Genomic DNA, 14,667 nt, shown 5'->3' on the forward strand with positions numbered 1-14,667 from the left:
AATCTAAAGCAACAAAGGCATGATCAATATCCTATTACGACTTACTAGGTCGGCTCTCTCAGTTGTCCACTAGCCATGATCAATATCCTCGGAGAACCCAGTCCAGTATCAAATCCAACTCACAAACTATAGCTACGTTAAGATCATCTCATCCTCCAAGCTATCCAAGTCTCAATTGCTGGATTCGTCGCTCTATTGATATCTTTATGTGTGACTGCTATAGAAGCATGGTATAAGTCGCAAACAACCTTGGAAATCGTTCGCGTACTCGAAAGCTTAGTCTTCTATCCAGTCTAATGAAAACAAAATAAGAGGGAAGTACTATCGTTGATTATCTATAAAATATCAAAGTTATCATCGATGACTTGGCTTTGATAAGTCATTCCCTATGTAACGAAAAAGTCATCATCCATACCCTTAATGGACTCGGAGACGAGTACAAGGAATTGATAGTCGCAATTCGGACGCATGAATCACTAATATCATTTGAAGAATTCTATGATAAGTTGACTAACTATGAGACATATTTGAAGTGCGAGGACAAATTGCCCGGACCGACCATCACAGCTCAAGTTAGTCACAAGTCCAAGAGGAAGAGGAACCAATACAATATGACCATCACAAAAGGTTTGGCCAAGATACCTCTTACCCCTATGGGTCCCAAGCAACCCCAACCCCCCCCCCCCCCCCCCCGTCCCTCTTAATCCTCATCATCATAATTTCTCGTAAAGTGGCAACTCCAATACCCATTAGCCTTAACGTCCTGCCCTCATAAGCCAACAAAGAGGCATACGCTAGTTGTGTGATAAAATCGGCCACTCCGCTAAAGTTTGTCGGTCTCGACCCCGACTCCTTGCTTCGTCACAATGGCCTCAGGCGAATCTCTACACCAACTACTAGCCAACCCAATTGGTTTGTGGACTTTAGCGCCTCCCATCACATCACCTCTGATCTTCAGAATTTGTCTATCCACAACAACTATAGCGGGAATGAATATATCATCATCGGTGATGGTAAAGGACTATCTATAACTCATACTGGTTCCACAATGCTTAATTCTGATACTACAACATTTACACTCGATGATGTTTTATGTGCCACTCATATTAAATAAAACTTTATTTCTGTTTCTCAATTTTGTAAACACAACGATACTTCAATTGAATTCTTTCCTGATTCTTTTCTTGTCAAAAACTTGAGCACGGGGGCATCCTTAGTCCAAGGCCCAAATAGAGGTAACATCTATGAATGGTCGTCAGCACCACAAATAACCCAACCCACTGTCCACTCTTTAGTTGCAACTCCAATTGATGTGTGGCATCATCATCTTGGTCATCCCTCGTCCCTTATCCAGTAAAAATTACTTTCTCGTTATTCTCTTCCTATTTTTAAATTAAGTAGTTCTATAACGCATTGTGATGCATGTCTTAGCAATAAAAGTCATCGACAACCCTTTAGTACATCTTCCATATCATGCTCTAAATCGTTTGAAATTATTTATACCGATTTTAGGGGCTCTGCTCCAATCATTTCTTTTGACAAATTCAGATTTTATATCATTTTTGTAGATTACTTCACTAAGTACATATGGTTATATCCTCTTCACCATAAATCTGAAGTGTCCACAATCTTTATCAACTTTCAGTCTACAATCAAAACAGTTTACTCTAATGGTGGAGGTGAATATCAAGCCCTAATAACCTCTCAATTTGTGGTATATAATACCTCAAGTCACCCTCGTATACTCCTCAACTAGTTGGCTATGCCGAACGCAAATATCGACATATAGTTGAAACTGGTCTTACACTTCTACATCAGGCCTCCATGTTTCAATATTTTGGACAACAACCTTTCAAACTGCAGTCTACCTTATTAATCGAATGCTTACGTCAGTCCTATAATACTAGTCCTCATTTGAAATATTATTTCACAAACCTCTAAACCTTCATAAACTCAAAGTATTTGGTTGTCTATGTTATCCATGGTTATGTCCCTATGCCTCCTATAAGATAACATAAATATCTAAACCTTGCATCTTTATAGGATACTCTCTTGAACATAATGTTTTCTGATGTTATAATCCCCACACTCATAAAGTTTTTATATCACATCACGTTATTTTTGTTAAGTCTATCTTTTTTTCCAAAAACCACGAGTCTCCTGCCATGCGAGCCTCTCATGACACCGTTCAGTTCCTCCCCTCAGGATCCACACTCTACTACTACTCCATTTCAGCAATTGTCTATTCCCTCTATTACTACTCCACTCATTTCTTCTCAAATTGATGAGGTAATACGTTCAGAAACACAATCATTGTCTTTACCTTCTTCTAGACTAAGTGACATTGAGGTATCTCAACCTGACCCGACCTGTGTCAATGACTCTCCACCACTTCTTCCAACAACACAATCTCACAATCTCGTAGCCTCCAAACATCCTATGACAACATACTCCAAGAGTGGTATTTTCAAACCATGTCAAGTCCTTGACTTACATGCTATCACAGAATCCTCATATAATACCATTGAACCCATCACCTTTACTCAAGCTTAAAAATCTCTACAATGGTGTAACGCCATATGTGAGGAATATAATATCCTCTTCCATAACTCAACATGGAACCTAGTACCCTTTCATCATATACAAAATGCCATCGGGTGTAAGTGGGTCTTTCGAATTAAGCAGAACCCAGATGGATATGTTGCCCGATATAAAGCATGTCCCATCGCCAAAGGGTTTAATCAACGACCTGGAGTTGATTTCACTGAGACATTTAGTCTCATTGTTAAGCCCACAATAATCTAACTAATCCTAAGTCTATCTACCACTAAAGGCTAGCAATTACGATAATTGGATGTTAATAATGTCTTTTTACAAGGGACTCCAACTTAAGATGTTTTTATGTAACAACCTCATGGTTTCATTCATCCTCAGTATCCAAGGCATGTTTGCAAACTTAAAAAGTTATTTATGGACTTCGTCTAAGAGACTGGTACATTAAACTTGGCTCAATTTTTACTTCAGTTGGCTTTATCAACTTCAAGTTTGATACATCGTTATTTCTACGACAATAACTTAGAGGCACAATATATATTCTGGTGTATGTGTATGACATTATTGTCATAGGCAATAATACTATTGAGATCCAGACATTCATCAAGCAATTGATAGATCGATTCTCTCTTAAAGATCTAGGAACCTTGAACTACTTTCTGGGCGTAGAGGCAACATATACATCTTCAGGTCTCTTCCTCTCACAAACAAAGTACATTCAAGATTTATTATCAAAGACAAATATGTAGGACACAAATACGGTTACAACTCCTCTTTCTACTAGTGAATCTCTCAGATTATCTAATGGAAGTCCTGCTACGAAACCCACTCAATATCGACAAGTTGTTGGCTCTTTGCAGTACTTAGCTCTCACCCGTCCAGACATCTTATTTGTCATCAACAAATTATCATAATTTATATAACAACCATCTACTATGCACTGGTCTATAGTCAAACGAATCCTGCGATATCTTAAAGGGACCCTCAATCATGGTCTCTTTCTCTGCAAACATTGTCCACTTCATCTTCATGCCTTTGCCAATATTGATTGGCCAGACAACTTTGATGATAGAACATCCACATCGGGGTATATTAGCTTCTTTGAAGCTAATCTAATCAGTTGGAATTCTAATAAGCAAAAGACAATCACACGGTCTACAACTGAAGCTAAATATCATGTCATCACCACTATCACTGTAGAACTCAATTAGGTCACAAATCTACTCAATGAATTCAACATCAATTCCAGTCCTATTTCTATAATATATTATGATAATGTCGGAGCTATCTATCTATGCGCCAATCCGGTATTCCACTCCCGCATGGAACATATTACTATCGACTTCCACTTCGTGCGAGATCAAGTCGTCCGATGTCAACTATGTATTTCTAATGTACAAACTACTAATCAATTAGCAAACTCACTCACAAAACCTCTCGCTCGTAAACTTTTTACAGTACATCGATTCAAGATTGATATCCTTGATAAAAGCACCATTTTGTGGGGTCATGATAGTAGATAAGATTTTTCTAACTGTACAAGGTAATCTTACTGCTCTGTTGAAGAAAATTCTCCCTCCTAACCTCTATAAATAGGGAGAATATTTCAACGAGGAACATAGCTTCTTTTACAATTTCTATCTTCTATCTTCTTCGTTTAATTCCTTACGGAATGCAACTGGAAAGCTTGACGTCCCCTCCCACCGCTAACCGGATTCCTCATCACCGTTGTTTCCAGCGGCGTCAGTGTTGGGCTGATGGCCCATATTCAGCCCATGTGGGCTTTATCAGCCCACAGCCCACAGCCCACACCCTCTCTTAACCTAACCCTAATTAAGATTAGGGAGGTGTGGTGGCTGCGTTTTAGAGGCAGATTAAGACTATAAAAAGGCAGCAATGAGGCAGATCTTTGAGGCCACGGGATTCCAAAGAGAAGAAGGAGATCAAGGCAGAAAAGGAAGAGAAAGAAAGGGAAGAAGACAAGGACAACGCAGAGAGACTGTTCACAATCATCTAGCAGTGTTCTCATCTCAGGTTAGATCAAATCTACAGTAGACTCTTGCTGTGATTACTTGGGGAGGTTTTAGATATTGTGGGCAGTGACGTGATCCTTGTATCCCAGTTATTCTCTTGTGGTTGTTGCTATGGTTTTGGGCAAGAGATTGAGATTTGTATATTCATTATTCTCATAGTGGATTATCTCTAGTTTGCCCCGTGGTTTTTACCCTTCACATTGAAGGGGTTTTCCACGTATATCTTGGTGTTCTGTTTGATTGTGTTTCCATTTTATTCCGCTGCGTATTTTGGTCTTCTAGTATTTGTTCCTATACAAAGGTTATTCCTCTTTTTATCCCCATCAACTGGTATTAGAGCGGGGTTTTGGTGATTTAATTTTTGTATTTGAACATGGAGGCCAGTAATATTTCTTGCATGATTAGTTTAAATGGAAATAATTGGATGATATGGAAACCAAGAATGGAAGATCTCTTGTATTGCAAAGATTTGTATGGACCTTTGCAGGGGGATAGTGCAAAACCTACAACTATGACAGATGATGAGTGGAAGAGGTTAGATCGAAAAACAATTGGGTTTATTAGACAGTGGCTTGATGATAGTGTCTTTCACCATGTTTCTACTGAAATTTCTGCATATTCTCTTTGGAAAAAATTGGAAAGTCTCTATGAGAGAAAAACAGCTGGCAACAAAGCTTTTTTGATCAGAAAACTTGTGAACCTAAAATATAGAGAAGGTGCTTCTATTGCTGAGCATTTGAATGAAATGCAGAGTATTACTAACCAGTTATCCTCTATGAAAATGTCTCTTGATGATGAGTTGCAGGCATTGTTACTTCTCAGTTCATTACCAGAAAGTTGGGAGACACTGGTGGTTTCCCTCAGTAATTCTGCACCAGATGGTATTGTCACTATGAGTCAAGTAACAAGCAGTTTGTTGAATGAGGAGTTGAGAAGAAAGAGTTCGGCAACATCTCAGAATGATTCACAGGCACTTATCTCAGAGAACAGAGGAAGGTCAAAGTCTAGAAGCAGTTCACGTATGGGTAGGAGCAAGTCAAGATCAAGAAAAGATATTGTTTGCTATAACTGTGGTGAGAAAGGACATTACAAGAACCAATGTAAGCAACCTAAGAAGAACAAGAAAAAGGGAAAAGAAGTGGAGTCTACAGAATCAAAGGATAATACTACAGCTACAGTGCAGGGTGGTGATTATTTGATTTTGTCTCCTTCTGATGATATTTTTTCTTGTGTGTGTCAGGATCTTGAGTGGGTGATTGACACAGGTGCTTCTTATCATGCTACACCTCGGAGGGAGTTTTTTGCGACATACAGGTCTGGAAACTTTGGTGTTGTCAAGATGGGCAACTATGGCACATCAGACATCATTGGCATGGGTGATATCCATTTAAAGACCAACCTTGGCTGCAAGTTGGTACTTAAGGATGTGAGACATGTGGTTGACTTGAGGCTGAATTTAATTTCAGTTGGAAGACTAGATGATGAAGACTATGAAAGCAGATTTCACAGAGGGCAATGGAAACTCAGTAAGGGTTCTCTTGTTATAGCTAATGGAAAGAAATGTCATACTTTGTACAGGTTGCAGGCTAAAGCTTATGGTGAGCAGTTAAATGCTACAGAGAAAGACTTCAGTATGGAGTTGTGGCATAGGCGATTGGGACACATGAGCCAGAAGGGGCTGCAAACTCTTTCCAAGAGAGAGGTATTACCAGATCTCAGAGGTATACATCTGAACCCTTGTATTGATTGTTTAGCTGGTAAACAACATAGAGTTTCATTTGCTAGTGTTGCTTTGTCTAGAAAAATGCATGCCTTAGACCGTGTTTATACAGATGTATGTGGTCCTTTGAGGACAAAAACTCCTGGTGGATCTGTTGATGTTCTTGGTATAAGTGGTGCACTTTATTTTGTCACTTTTATAGATGATTTTTCTAAGAAAGTTTGGGCCTATACTTTGAAGACCAAAGATCAGGTTATTAATGTCTTTAAAGAGTTTCATGCCAGGGTTGAAAGGGAGACAGAAAGGAAATTGAAATGCATAAGATCAGATAATGGTGGTGAGTATACGGGATTGTTTAATGACTATTGCAGGTCACATGGGATCCAACATGAGATGACAGTTCCTGGTACACCTCAGCATAATGCAATTGTAGAGAGGATGAACCGCACCATCATGGAAAAGATCATATGTATGCTTTCACAGGCCAAGCTACCCAAAAGGTTTTGGGATGAGGCTTTGAGGACTGCAGTTGATGTGATCAACTTATCACCATGTACAGCTCTAGATGGTGATGTTGCAGAGCATGTATGGTCAGGGAAAGATGTTTCCTACAGGCATTTGAGAGTGTTTGGTTGTCGCGCATTTGCACATATTCCAGACAATGAGAGGTCCAAGCTGGATGGTAAGTCTAAAGAATATATTTTTCTTGGTTACTCACATGATCAGTTTGGTTACAGGCTTTGGGATCCAGAAAAGCAGAAGGTGTTCAGGAGCAGAGATGTGATCTTCTTTGAGGATCAAACCTTTGAGGATTTGAAGAAGAAGGCACCAGCCAAGACTTCTGCAGAAGGATTAGCAGATTGTGACCCAGTTACTCCTCCAGTATATCAGGGTGATGGGGGAGATATGCAGGAAGATGGTGTAGAACCTGATATTGATCTACCTGTATGACATGTTGAGCAAGAAGAAGTAGGAGAGCAAGTTCCCGCAGAACCTCAGTTGAGAAGATCTTCTAGACAACGTCAACCTTCCAGAAGATACTCTACAGATGAGTATGTGATGCTTACTGATGCAGGTGAACCAGAGAGTTACCAGGAAGCAGTTGAGAGTGAGCAGAAAGAGAAGTGGTTAGCTGCTATGCAGGAAGAGATGGATGCTCTTCAGAAGAACCACACTTATGATTTGGTGCTGCAACCAAATGGAATGAAGGCCTTGAAGAACAAGTGGGTTTTTAGGTTGAAGACTCAAGAATATTGTTCTCAACCAAAGTACAAAGCTAGATTGGTTGTGAAAGGCTTTGGTCAAAAGAAAGGTATTGACTTTGAAGAGATATTTTCTCTTGTTGTTAAAATGTCTTCTATTCGTGTTGCTCTTGGTATTGCTGCTAGCCAGGACTTGGAGGTTGAGCAATTAGATGTGAAGACAGCTTTCCTTCATGGTGATTTGGAGGAGGAAATTTATATGGAGCAACCAGAAGGCTTCAAAGTCAAAGGTAAAGATAATTTTGTCTGCAAGTTGAAGAAGAGCTTGTATGGGCTAAAGCAAGCTCCAAGACAGTGGTACAGAAAGTTTGATTCATTTATGACAGAAAATGGATACAAAAGAATGGCTTCAGATCATTGTGTGTACATCAAATGGTTTGGTGAGGATTTTATTATTCTCTTACTTTATGTTGATGACATGCTTATTCTTGGGAAAGATATGTCTAAAATTGACAGGTTGAAGAAGGAAATGAGTGAGTCTTTTGCAATGAAGGACATGGGGCCAGCAAAGCAAATACTAGGCATGCAGATTTCTCGTGACAGGAAAAACAAGAAGATTTGGTTGTCACAGGAGAAATACATCGAGAAGGTATTGGAAAGATTCAGTATGAGCAATGCTAAGCCAGTTGGTTCTCCTCTTGCAGGTCACTTCAAGTTGTGCTCAGAACAGAGTCCGTCAAGTGATGAGGAGAAGGAGAAAATGCAAAAGGTTCCTTATGCTTCAGCAGTTGGAAGTTTAATGTATGCAATGGTATGTACGAGGCCAGACATCGCATATGTAGTGGGTGTTACTAGCAGATTTCTTGCAAATCCAGGCAAAGAGCACTGGGCAGCGGTGAAGTGGATTTTTAGATATCTCAGAGGGAGCTCTAAGGTTTGTTTAAGCTTTGGAGGTGGACCACCTGTGTTGACAGGTTACACAGATGCAGATATGGCCAGAGATATAGATACGAGGAAGTCTACTTCAGGTTATGTACTTACTTTTGTAGGGGGAGCTGTGTCATGGCAATCCAGGTTACAAAGGTGTATTGCTCTCTCCACCACAGAAGCAGAATATATTGCTGCTACAGAGGTATGCAAAGAAATGTTATGGATGAAAGAATTCTTACAAGAATTGGGGCTGAAACAGAAAAATTATGTGGTGCATTGTGACAGCCAGAGTGCCATCCATTTGTGTAAGAACCCAATGTTTCATTCCAAGTCAAAGCATATAGATGTCAGATACCACTGGATTCGAAATGTATTTGAAGAGAAGCAGTTGCAGCTTCAGAAAATTCATACAGATGACAACGGAGCAGACATGTTGACGAAGACCTTACCAAAAGAAAGACAGTTGATATGCCGACAGTTGGTCGGCATGGCTTCACATTGAGGAGTCATGGGACAACCTCCCTTATGGGCTGAAGGGGGAGGTTGTTGGGCTGATGGCCCATATTCAGCCCATGTGGGCTTTATCAGCCCACAGCCCACACCCTCTCTTAACCTAACCCTAATTAAGATTAGGGAGGTGTGGTGGCTGCGTTTTAGAGGCAGATTAAGGCTATAAAAAGGCAGCAACGAGGCAGATCTTTGAGGCCACGGGATTCCAAAGAGAAGAAGGAGATCAAGGCAGAAAAGGAAGAGAAAGAAAGGGAAGAAGACAAGGACAACGCAGAGAGACTGTTCACAATCATCTAGCAGTGTTCTCATCTCAGGTTAGATCAAATCTACAGTAGACTCTTGCTGTGATTACTTGGGGAGGTTTTAGATATTGTGGGCAGTGACGTGATCCTTGTATCCCAGTTATTCTCTTGTGGTTGTTGCTAGGGTTTTGGGCAAGAGATTGAGATTTGTATATTCATTATTCTCATAGTGGATTATCTCTAGTTTGCCCCGTGATTTTTACCCTTCACATTGAAGGGGTTTTCCACGTATATCTTGGTGTTCTGTTTGATTGTGTTTCCATTTTATTCCGCTGCATATTTTGGTCTTCTAGTATTTGTTCCTATACAAAGGTTATTCCTCTTTTTATCCCCATCAGTCAGGGCCAAAGCGAAGCGCGACGTGCCGATCGTGAGAGCTACTCCTGTTCCTGCGTCGGCCGGCTCCAACATCAACGTTCCGCATGGCGTCGTTGGGCGGTCCAGTACCTTTGGCAGTTCCTGCAGGAATGCCGCGGCTGGTCGACGTTGTAGTTGTTGTAATAGCAGAATTTGGTGTCGGGGCTTCCGCACCGAGGACAAGGAACGATCTTCTTGGGCTTCTTCGCCGCCTTCTCCTTCCAACTCCCTGCTTCACTTCGTCGTTCATCGGGCATCGAGTTCCTCGTCGCTTCATGCTCGTTAGTTTCCTGTGAGTCGGGTGATTCAGGAGCAGTCTCTTCCTCTCGAAAATCCTGAGATTAGAAAGAGGTGCAAAGATCATCTCTGTTCTTGAGAGAGACACGAAGGCATACCCATATATGTATGTAGCTGCTTCAACGAGAAGACCTTCGATCGCAGTGCATTCTCCTCGTCTCCGCCGAACTGCAGAGTGATGCTCTTGCCGAAGAGCTTGATTGTGGCGTCTCCGCGCTCGGACATCTCCCTCTGACCTGTTCGAATACTCTGCTAAAATAATTGGTCTCGAATCCATGATGGACAAGTATGGGACAGAGAGGGAGATAGAGTTTTGGTAAGCTATTGGAATCTAATCTGATCGAAAGCTATTTTAAGTTCAGACAAACTCCTCAACTTCTTCTTTTCAGATGGTGGTACAGAATGCCAACATTTCCACATGAAGCTGTTGAATATATAGAGAGAGAGAGGATTAATGAGCTATAATCTCAGGGATACACAAGATCACTTGAGCATGAGAAGAAAGACCGCTATGTTTCTCTCAGTCTCAGAACATCAGGAAAAGGAAGAACACAAGTGTATTCATTCATGTCTCTTCCTTCTTCAAGCTTCTCTCGATCACACAGCTTTGTGTGCCCATGTGAAACATGGATTCCCGTCTTTGGCTTGTCTACATGGATAGAGAGAGACTGAGAGAGAGAGAGAGAGAGAGAGAGAGAGAGAGAGAGAGAGACTGGCACAAAGCCATCAGCTACTGAATGAAGTGTGGTATCCTCCAACCTTCATCAACTGCTTTCATACTGCGCCAATGGCATGGGATGTGTGACTGCACCAAACTCCATTGGATTTTAGTGCCATGCAACAGATCCATTGGACTAAGTGGCATACAACTAAGTGGAAATTCTTCTCTCTCTCTCTCTCTCTCTCCCTCTCTATGATGATTTCTTCTGCTGTGTTCTTTTCTGCCTTGTCAAACTCATCTGCCTCTTCCCATCCAGGTTCAGAGAATTCGACAATCTGTGGCAACAATCCATAGTCCTCGAGCTTCATTCTCCATGAGCCGTGCTCCTGCACTATTCCCTAAATCGAACCCTTGTTTCAGCCGACATTTACCTAAACAACATGTCTGAATCGCCTCCTCAGTTGCCACCCTTCTCACCGGGTCAAGCCAGTCTTGGGTTTCCTCCTCTCATTTGCTACAGGGCGGATCTTATCCGGTTCAAAGAGAGACACAGCAGACAAGCAAGAGGAAGACTGACCGAGCTCATGGTTTCTGCAAGTTGGAGATGGAAAACCAGACGACAGTGCAAGTTGGTACGTATTGTCACGACACATAATTCGCACGTCTCACCATCCTCTCTAACCTAAGGTTGACACCGCCGTTAAAGAAGCACATGATTGGAGATCGATGACGGTGATGCCAACTTGTCATGAATTTTTATGTAATATTTCGTTTAATCTCAGACAGTATGTCTGTGGTGTGGAGTTACCACTGCCATATAGCTTAGATAATAATCTCAAAGGGCTATAAATTATAACATACTATTTTTATTTTCATTCATGTTCTACATGATTAAAATAAAATATTACTTTTTCATTTAATTATATTATCAAGTAATAATAAAATTTTAATTATTATATCTATGTACTTTTACATCATATAGATGAATGTATTTTTATATGACACGTCATAATATATACATGCATTCCCACACTATATATCATAATATATATATATAATATTTTTATTTGAATTTATATATTTTTATAATTATATAATATATACATTAATATCGGGCTCATGGTCATTTTATCATTCAAATCATGAATTCAATCTAATTTATATAGCACTTTTTTATTTTTCATCTTCGTTTAATAATTTATTATTTTATCTATCTAGGCATAAGTTGTTAGTTTGGCAAGTCACACGTAGTCCCATATCGGAAAAATCAAGTTTATTATCTCTTATTGCAACTATAAATAAAGGCCTGAGCTTTGAAGTTAAATGCACCACAAGAAAACATAATTGTTTGCTTTCAATTTTTCTTGTTTAGTAGTTTTAGATGTTTTATGACATAAAAATATTTTTTTAAGGTATTTGTAATTATCCCTTTTATAGTAGAGTTTTGCTACTCAATAAGTAACTTGTTATCCTTCGTATACATGATACTTAAATATTAACTTATTATCCTTCGTATACAAAAGTCGATTCATTAAGCTCATATTAAAATCTATTAGTACACTTATACGCTATTACGTTCGATTGATTAACTACTAACTAATAACTTGATCTATCAACCACTAACTAATAACTGATCGTTAAAAATAACATATCAGTCAACCACAAACCGGAAACCTTATCTCAAACATCAAATGTCATGGTTAATTCACCCTCATCCTCCCCGTTGCTTTCAGCCATAGTGTTATTGATGTGATGCGATTTCTGTGGCAAAAAAAATGCTTCACTCAACTCCATAGTGTTTAGAAGTCAATTCTTGGTCACTCGACAACTAAGAATGATACATCCCATCGCACCCTCCACATCTTCTTCTTCTTCTTCAAACCTAATGTGAATTAGGAGATGAATCACATCCAGATATGTTGGTCATCTGACTTCACCCATTGCCATCCATGCTTGTGGTTTGCCGGTACCGATTCTTAGTGTCAAGATGGACATATTTATGGTCAACCCGACTCCATCCACCTAGTCGTCCACTTGACCTTTCGTATCCTCATCTATCACTAATCTCGTTCATGAACTTCTCACCACATCCAGTACTAGATCCGTTCTTACTATATTTGTAGTTATCCTACCACTTCTACCGAGGGTGTCCGGAGGCAGCAAGCCCATACAACTTTCCATGTCATGATGTACCTTCGAGTATATCCATCGACCTTTTACCATATCCAGTCTTATCTAATAAGAGATCGGCTTCGAGATAACTGGCATATTAATGTGTCTAAATCAAGTGGTCCGAGATGTCATCTACATGTTAACAACAATGCATGCATCTATCTCTCACGATTCAACTCTCATGTGGAACTAAACAGAGGTTGGAATGTGATGTCGTTATATTTAGATTCTGATTTCGACTTTTTTCTCCTTCTTCAGTGTTTCTGCTTTTGATTCTTCATGAAGTTTTAGGTAGGGACATTATTTTGGTCATGTCTTCATAGTCAAAATATAAGACCCATTGTGCTTCTGAACAAAGAGGCTGCAGTCTTAGACTTGTAGACTGGATTTCTAGTTCCTCGAAACAAAGAAAACTTGTCTTTGAATATCGAACGAGGACAGGAAATATTTGAGAGCAGACATCCTATTTATGTATGTGTGTGTGTTTTTTGTATGTCATGAAACAAAAGCAAAAGGGAGATCAGAACATGCAGAGCTTAGGAAGATATGAAGACACTACAAAGCCTCAAAAGAATTGCTGCTCGAAGAACTGTGATGGTGGAAACAACTCCGTCTCTCTTCCTCTCTTCCTGTCGCCACCATTAACAGGCAGCAATCCTGATATGTCCACACCGAACAGCTTCACAACCCGAAGCGGGTTAACAGTAGGCGGCGGGGTCATCGTGCGAAAGCTCGCGATCACGTCCGTCCTCCAGTCGATGAACAGCTGCTTCTCCGGCCCGGTGGATCGCCAGAAGGTGACCACGTCCCCGGCCTTGAGGTTCTTCTCCCTGACAAACCGGCTCCAGCCTTTTGTCAGCACGAAGCTCTGGCTACTGCTCCAGTACGAGTACCTAAACCTCCACACCCTGCCGCCGGCGTCCTCAAAGTTGAGCAGCACACCCTTCGATGCCACGCTGCTGCCGCTCTCCAACGGGAAATACTTCTCGGCGTGCTGCTTCGGTATCACTAGCCTATTCAGCTTCCCGACGTCGCTCGGGGTGACCACCTTGTCGAACAACATCAGGCGAGCCGAGCGTAGGTAGCTCGGCGTCGTCCTCCTGCTAACGACCCGGCCGCCCCCCTGGGCTCGCTTGCTCTGGTGGAGCTCGTCGTGGTACGTGTGCTTGCGCAGCATGTCCACGATCTCCGCCTTGGAGTGCGCCACGAGGAAGGAGAGCTCGTAGGCCTCGTCGTCGTCGGACTCGGAGAGAGGCTTGAAGTTGGTGATCGCGTCGCGGCCGCGGAACCGCTGCGCTGCCACGTCGTAGGCGCGCGAGGCCTCGGCTTCGTCGCCGAAGGTGCCGAGCCACACCCGACGGTGCTTTTCGTAGATCTGGGCGCCCCACCGGCCGTTGGGCTGGGGGACGACGCCTTTGTACTGAGACGACGACAGCTTCCTGGACACGGCCTCCATCCCGCTCTCCGGGGTCGGGTCGAGCACCGCGCTGACGCCGCTGCCCATGCGCTGCAGGGCCTCGCCCGCATGCGGCGGCGTCTGTTGGCACCTCGCCGAGTGACTCGGTGCCTCATCGACGCAGCTACCTTCCATGGCCGAGTAAGTTAACAGGAGAGACGAGCGCAGAAGATTGTCGGCGAGCTTTGGAAGGAGAGGATGGGTCGTATTCTTCACAAGAGGGCTCAAAGGGCTTATATAGACTTACAGGTGAACTTGTTGCGGTTTACGGCGGACACTTGTTGGCAAGTCTATGGGGACGAAGATTCAAGGGAGGTGCAGGAGAGGTTGGATAGGTGTGGGTGATGTGAGAGTGGGTCCCTCGAAGAGGCAAGTTGGATTCAGTGGGGCTGACACCATGGTTGGACCACGCGGCCAGATGCATCCCCTGAGGCCGGGTTGCTGCTGCTGATTGGGCTGATCATGATGCTTCTT

The 14,667-nt window shown here is 41.9% G+C and overlaps 1 protein-coding gene and 1 long non-coding RNA gene across 2 annotated transcripts; both read right to left on the reverse strand.

Annotated features, from left to right (window-relative positions):
* Positions 1 to 8,796: 8,796 nt before the first annotated feature.
* On the reverse strand, positions 8,797 to 11,029 carry LOC135637752 (uncharacterized). The gene is made up of 2 exons (XR_010496365.1): positions 10,037 to 11,029; positions 8,797 to 9,942 (listed from the first exon to the last, which is right to left on the reverse strand). It is a non-coding gene; the product is annotated as an uncharacterized LOC135637752 (long non-coding RNA).
* Positions 11,030 to 13,255: 2,226 nt separating this feature from the next.
* Positions 13,256 to 14,650, reverse strand: LOC103979226 (AP2/ERF and B3 domain-containing transcription repressor RAV2). Its single transcript, XM_009395293.3, has one exon. The coding sequence runs from the start codon at positions 14,326 to 14,328 to the stop codon at positions 13,303 to 13,305; it is 1,026 nt and encodes a 341-aa protein (XP_009393568.2). The 5' UTR covers positions 14,329 to 14,650; the 3' UTR covers positions 13,256 to 13,302.
* Positions 14,651 to 14,667: the final 17 nt, after the last annotated feature.

This window comes from Musa acuminata, chromosome BXJ1-3, assembly GCF_036884655.1.
Source record: "Musa acuminata AAA Group cultivar baxijiao chromosome BXJ1-3, Cavendish_Baxijiao_AAA, whole genome shotgun sequence".
NCBI lineage: Eukaryota > Viridiplantae > Streptophyta > Magnoliopsida > Zingiberales > Musaceae > Musa > Musa acuminata.

Bases quoted from the DNA above. Each gene is read 5' to 3' on its own strand.
- LOC103979226 (XM_009395293.3), bottom strand. From the start codon at position 14,328: ATGGAAGGTAGCTGCGTCGATGAGGCACCGAGTCACTCGGCGAGGTGC.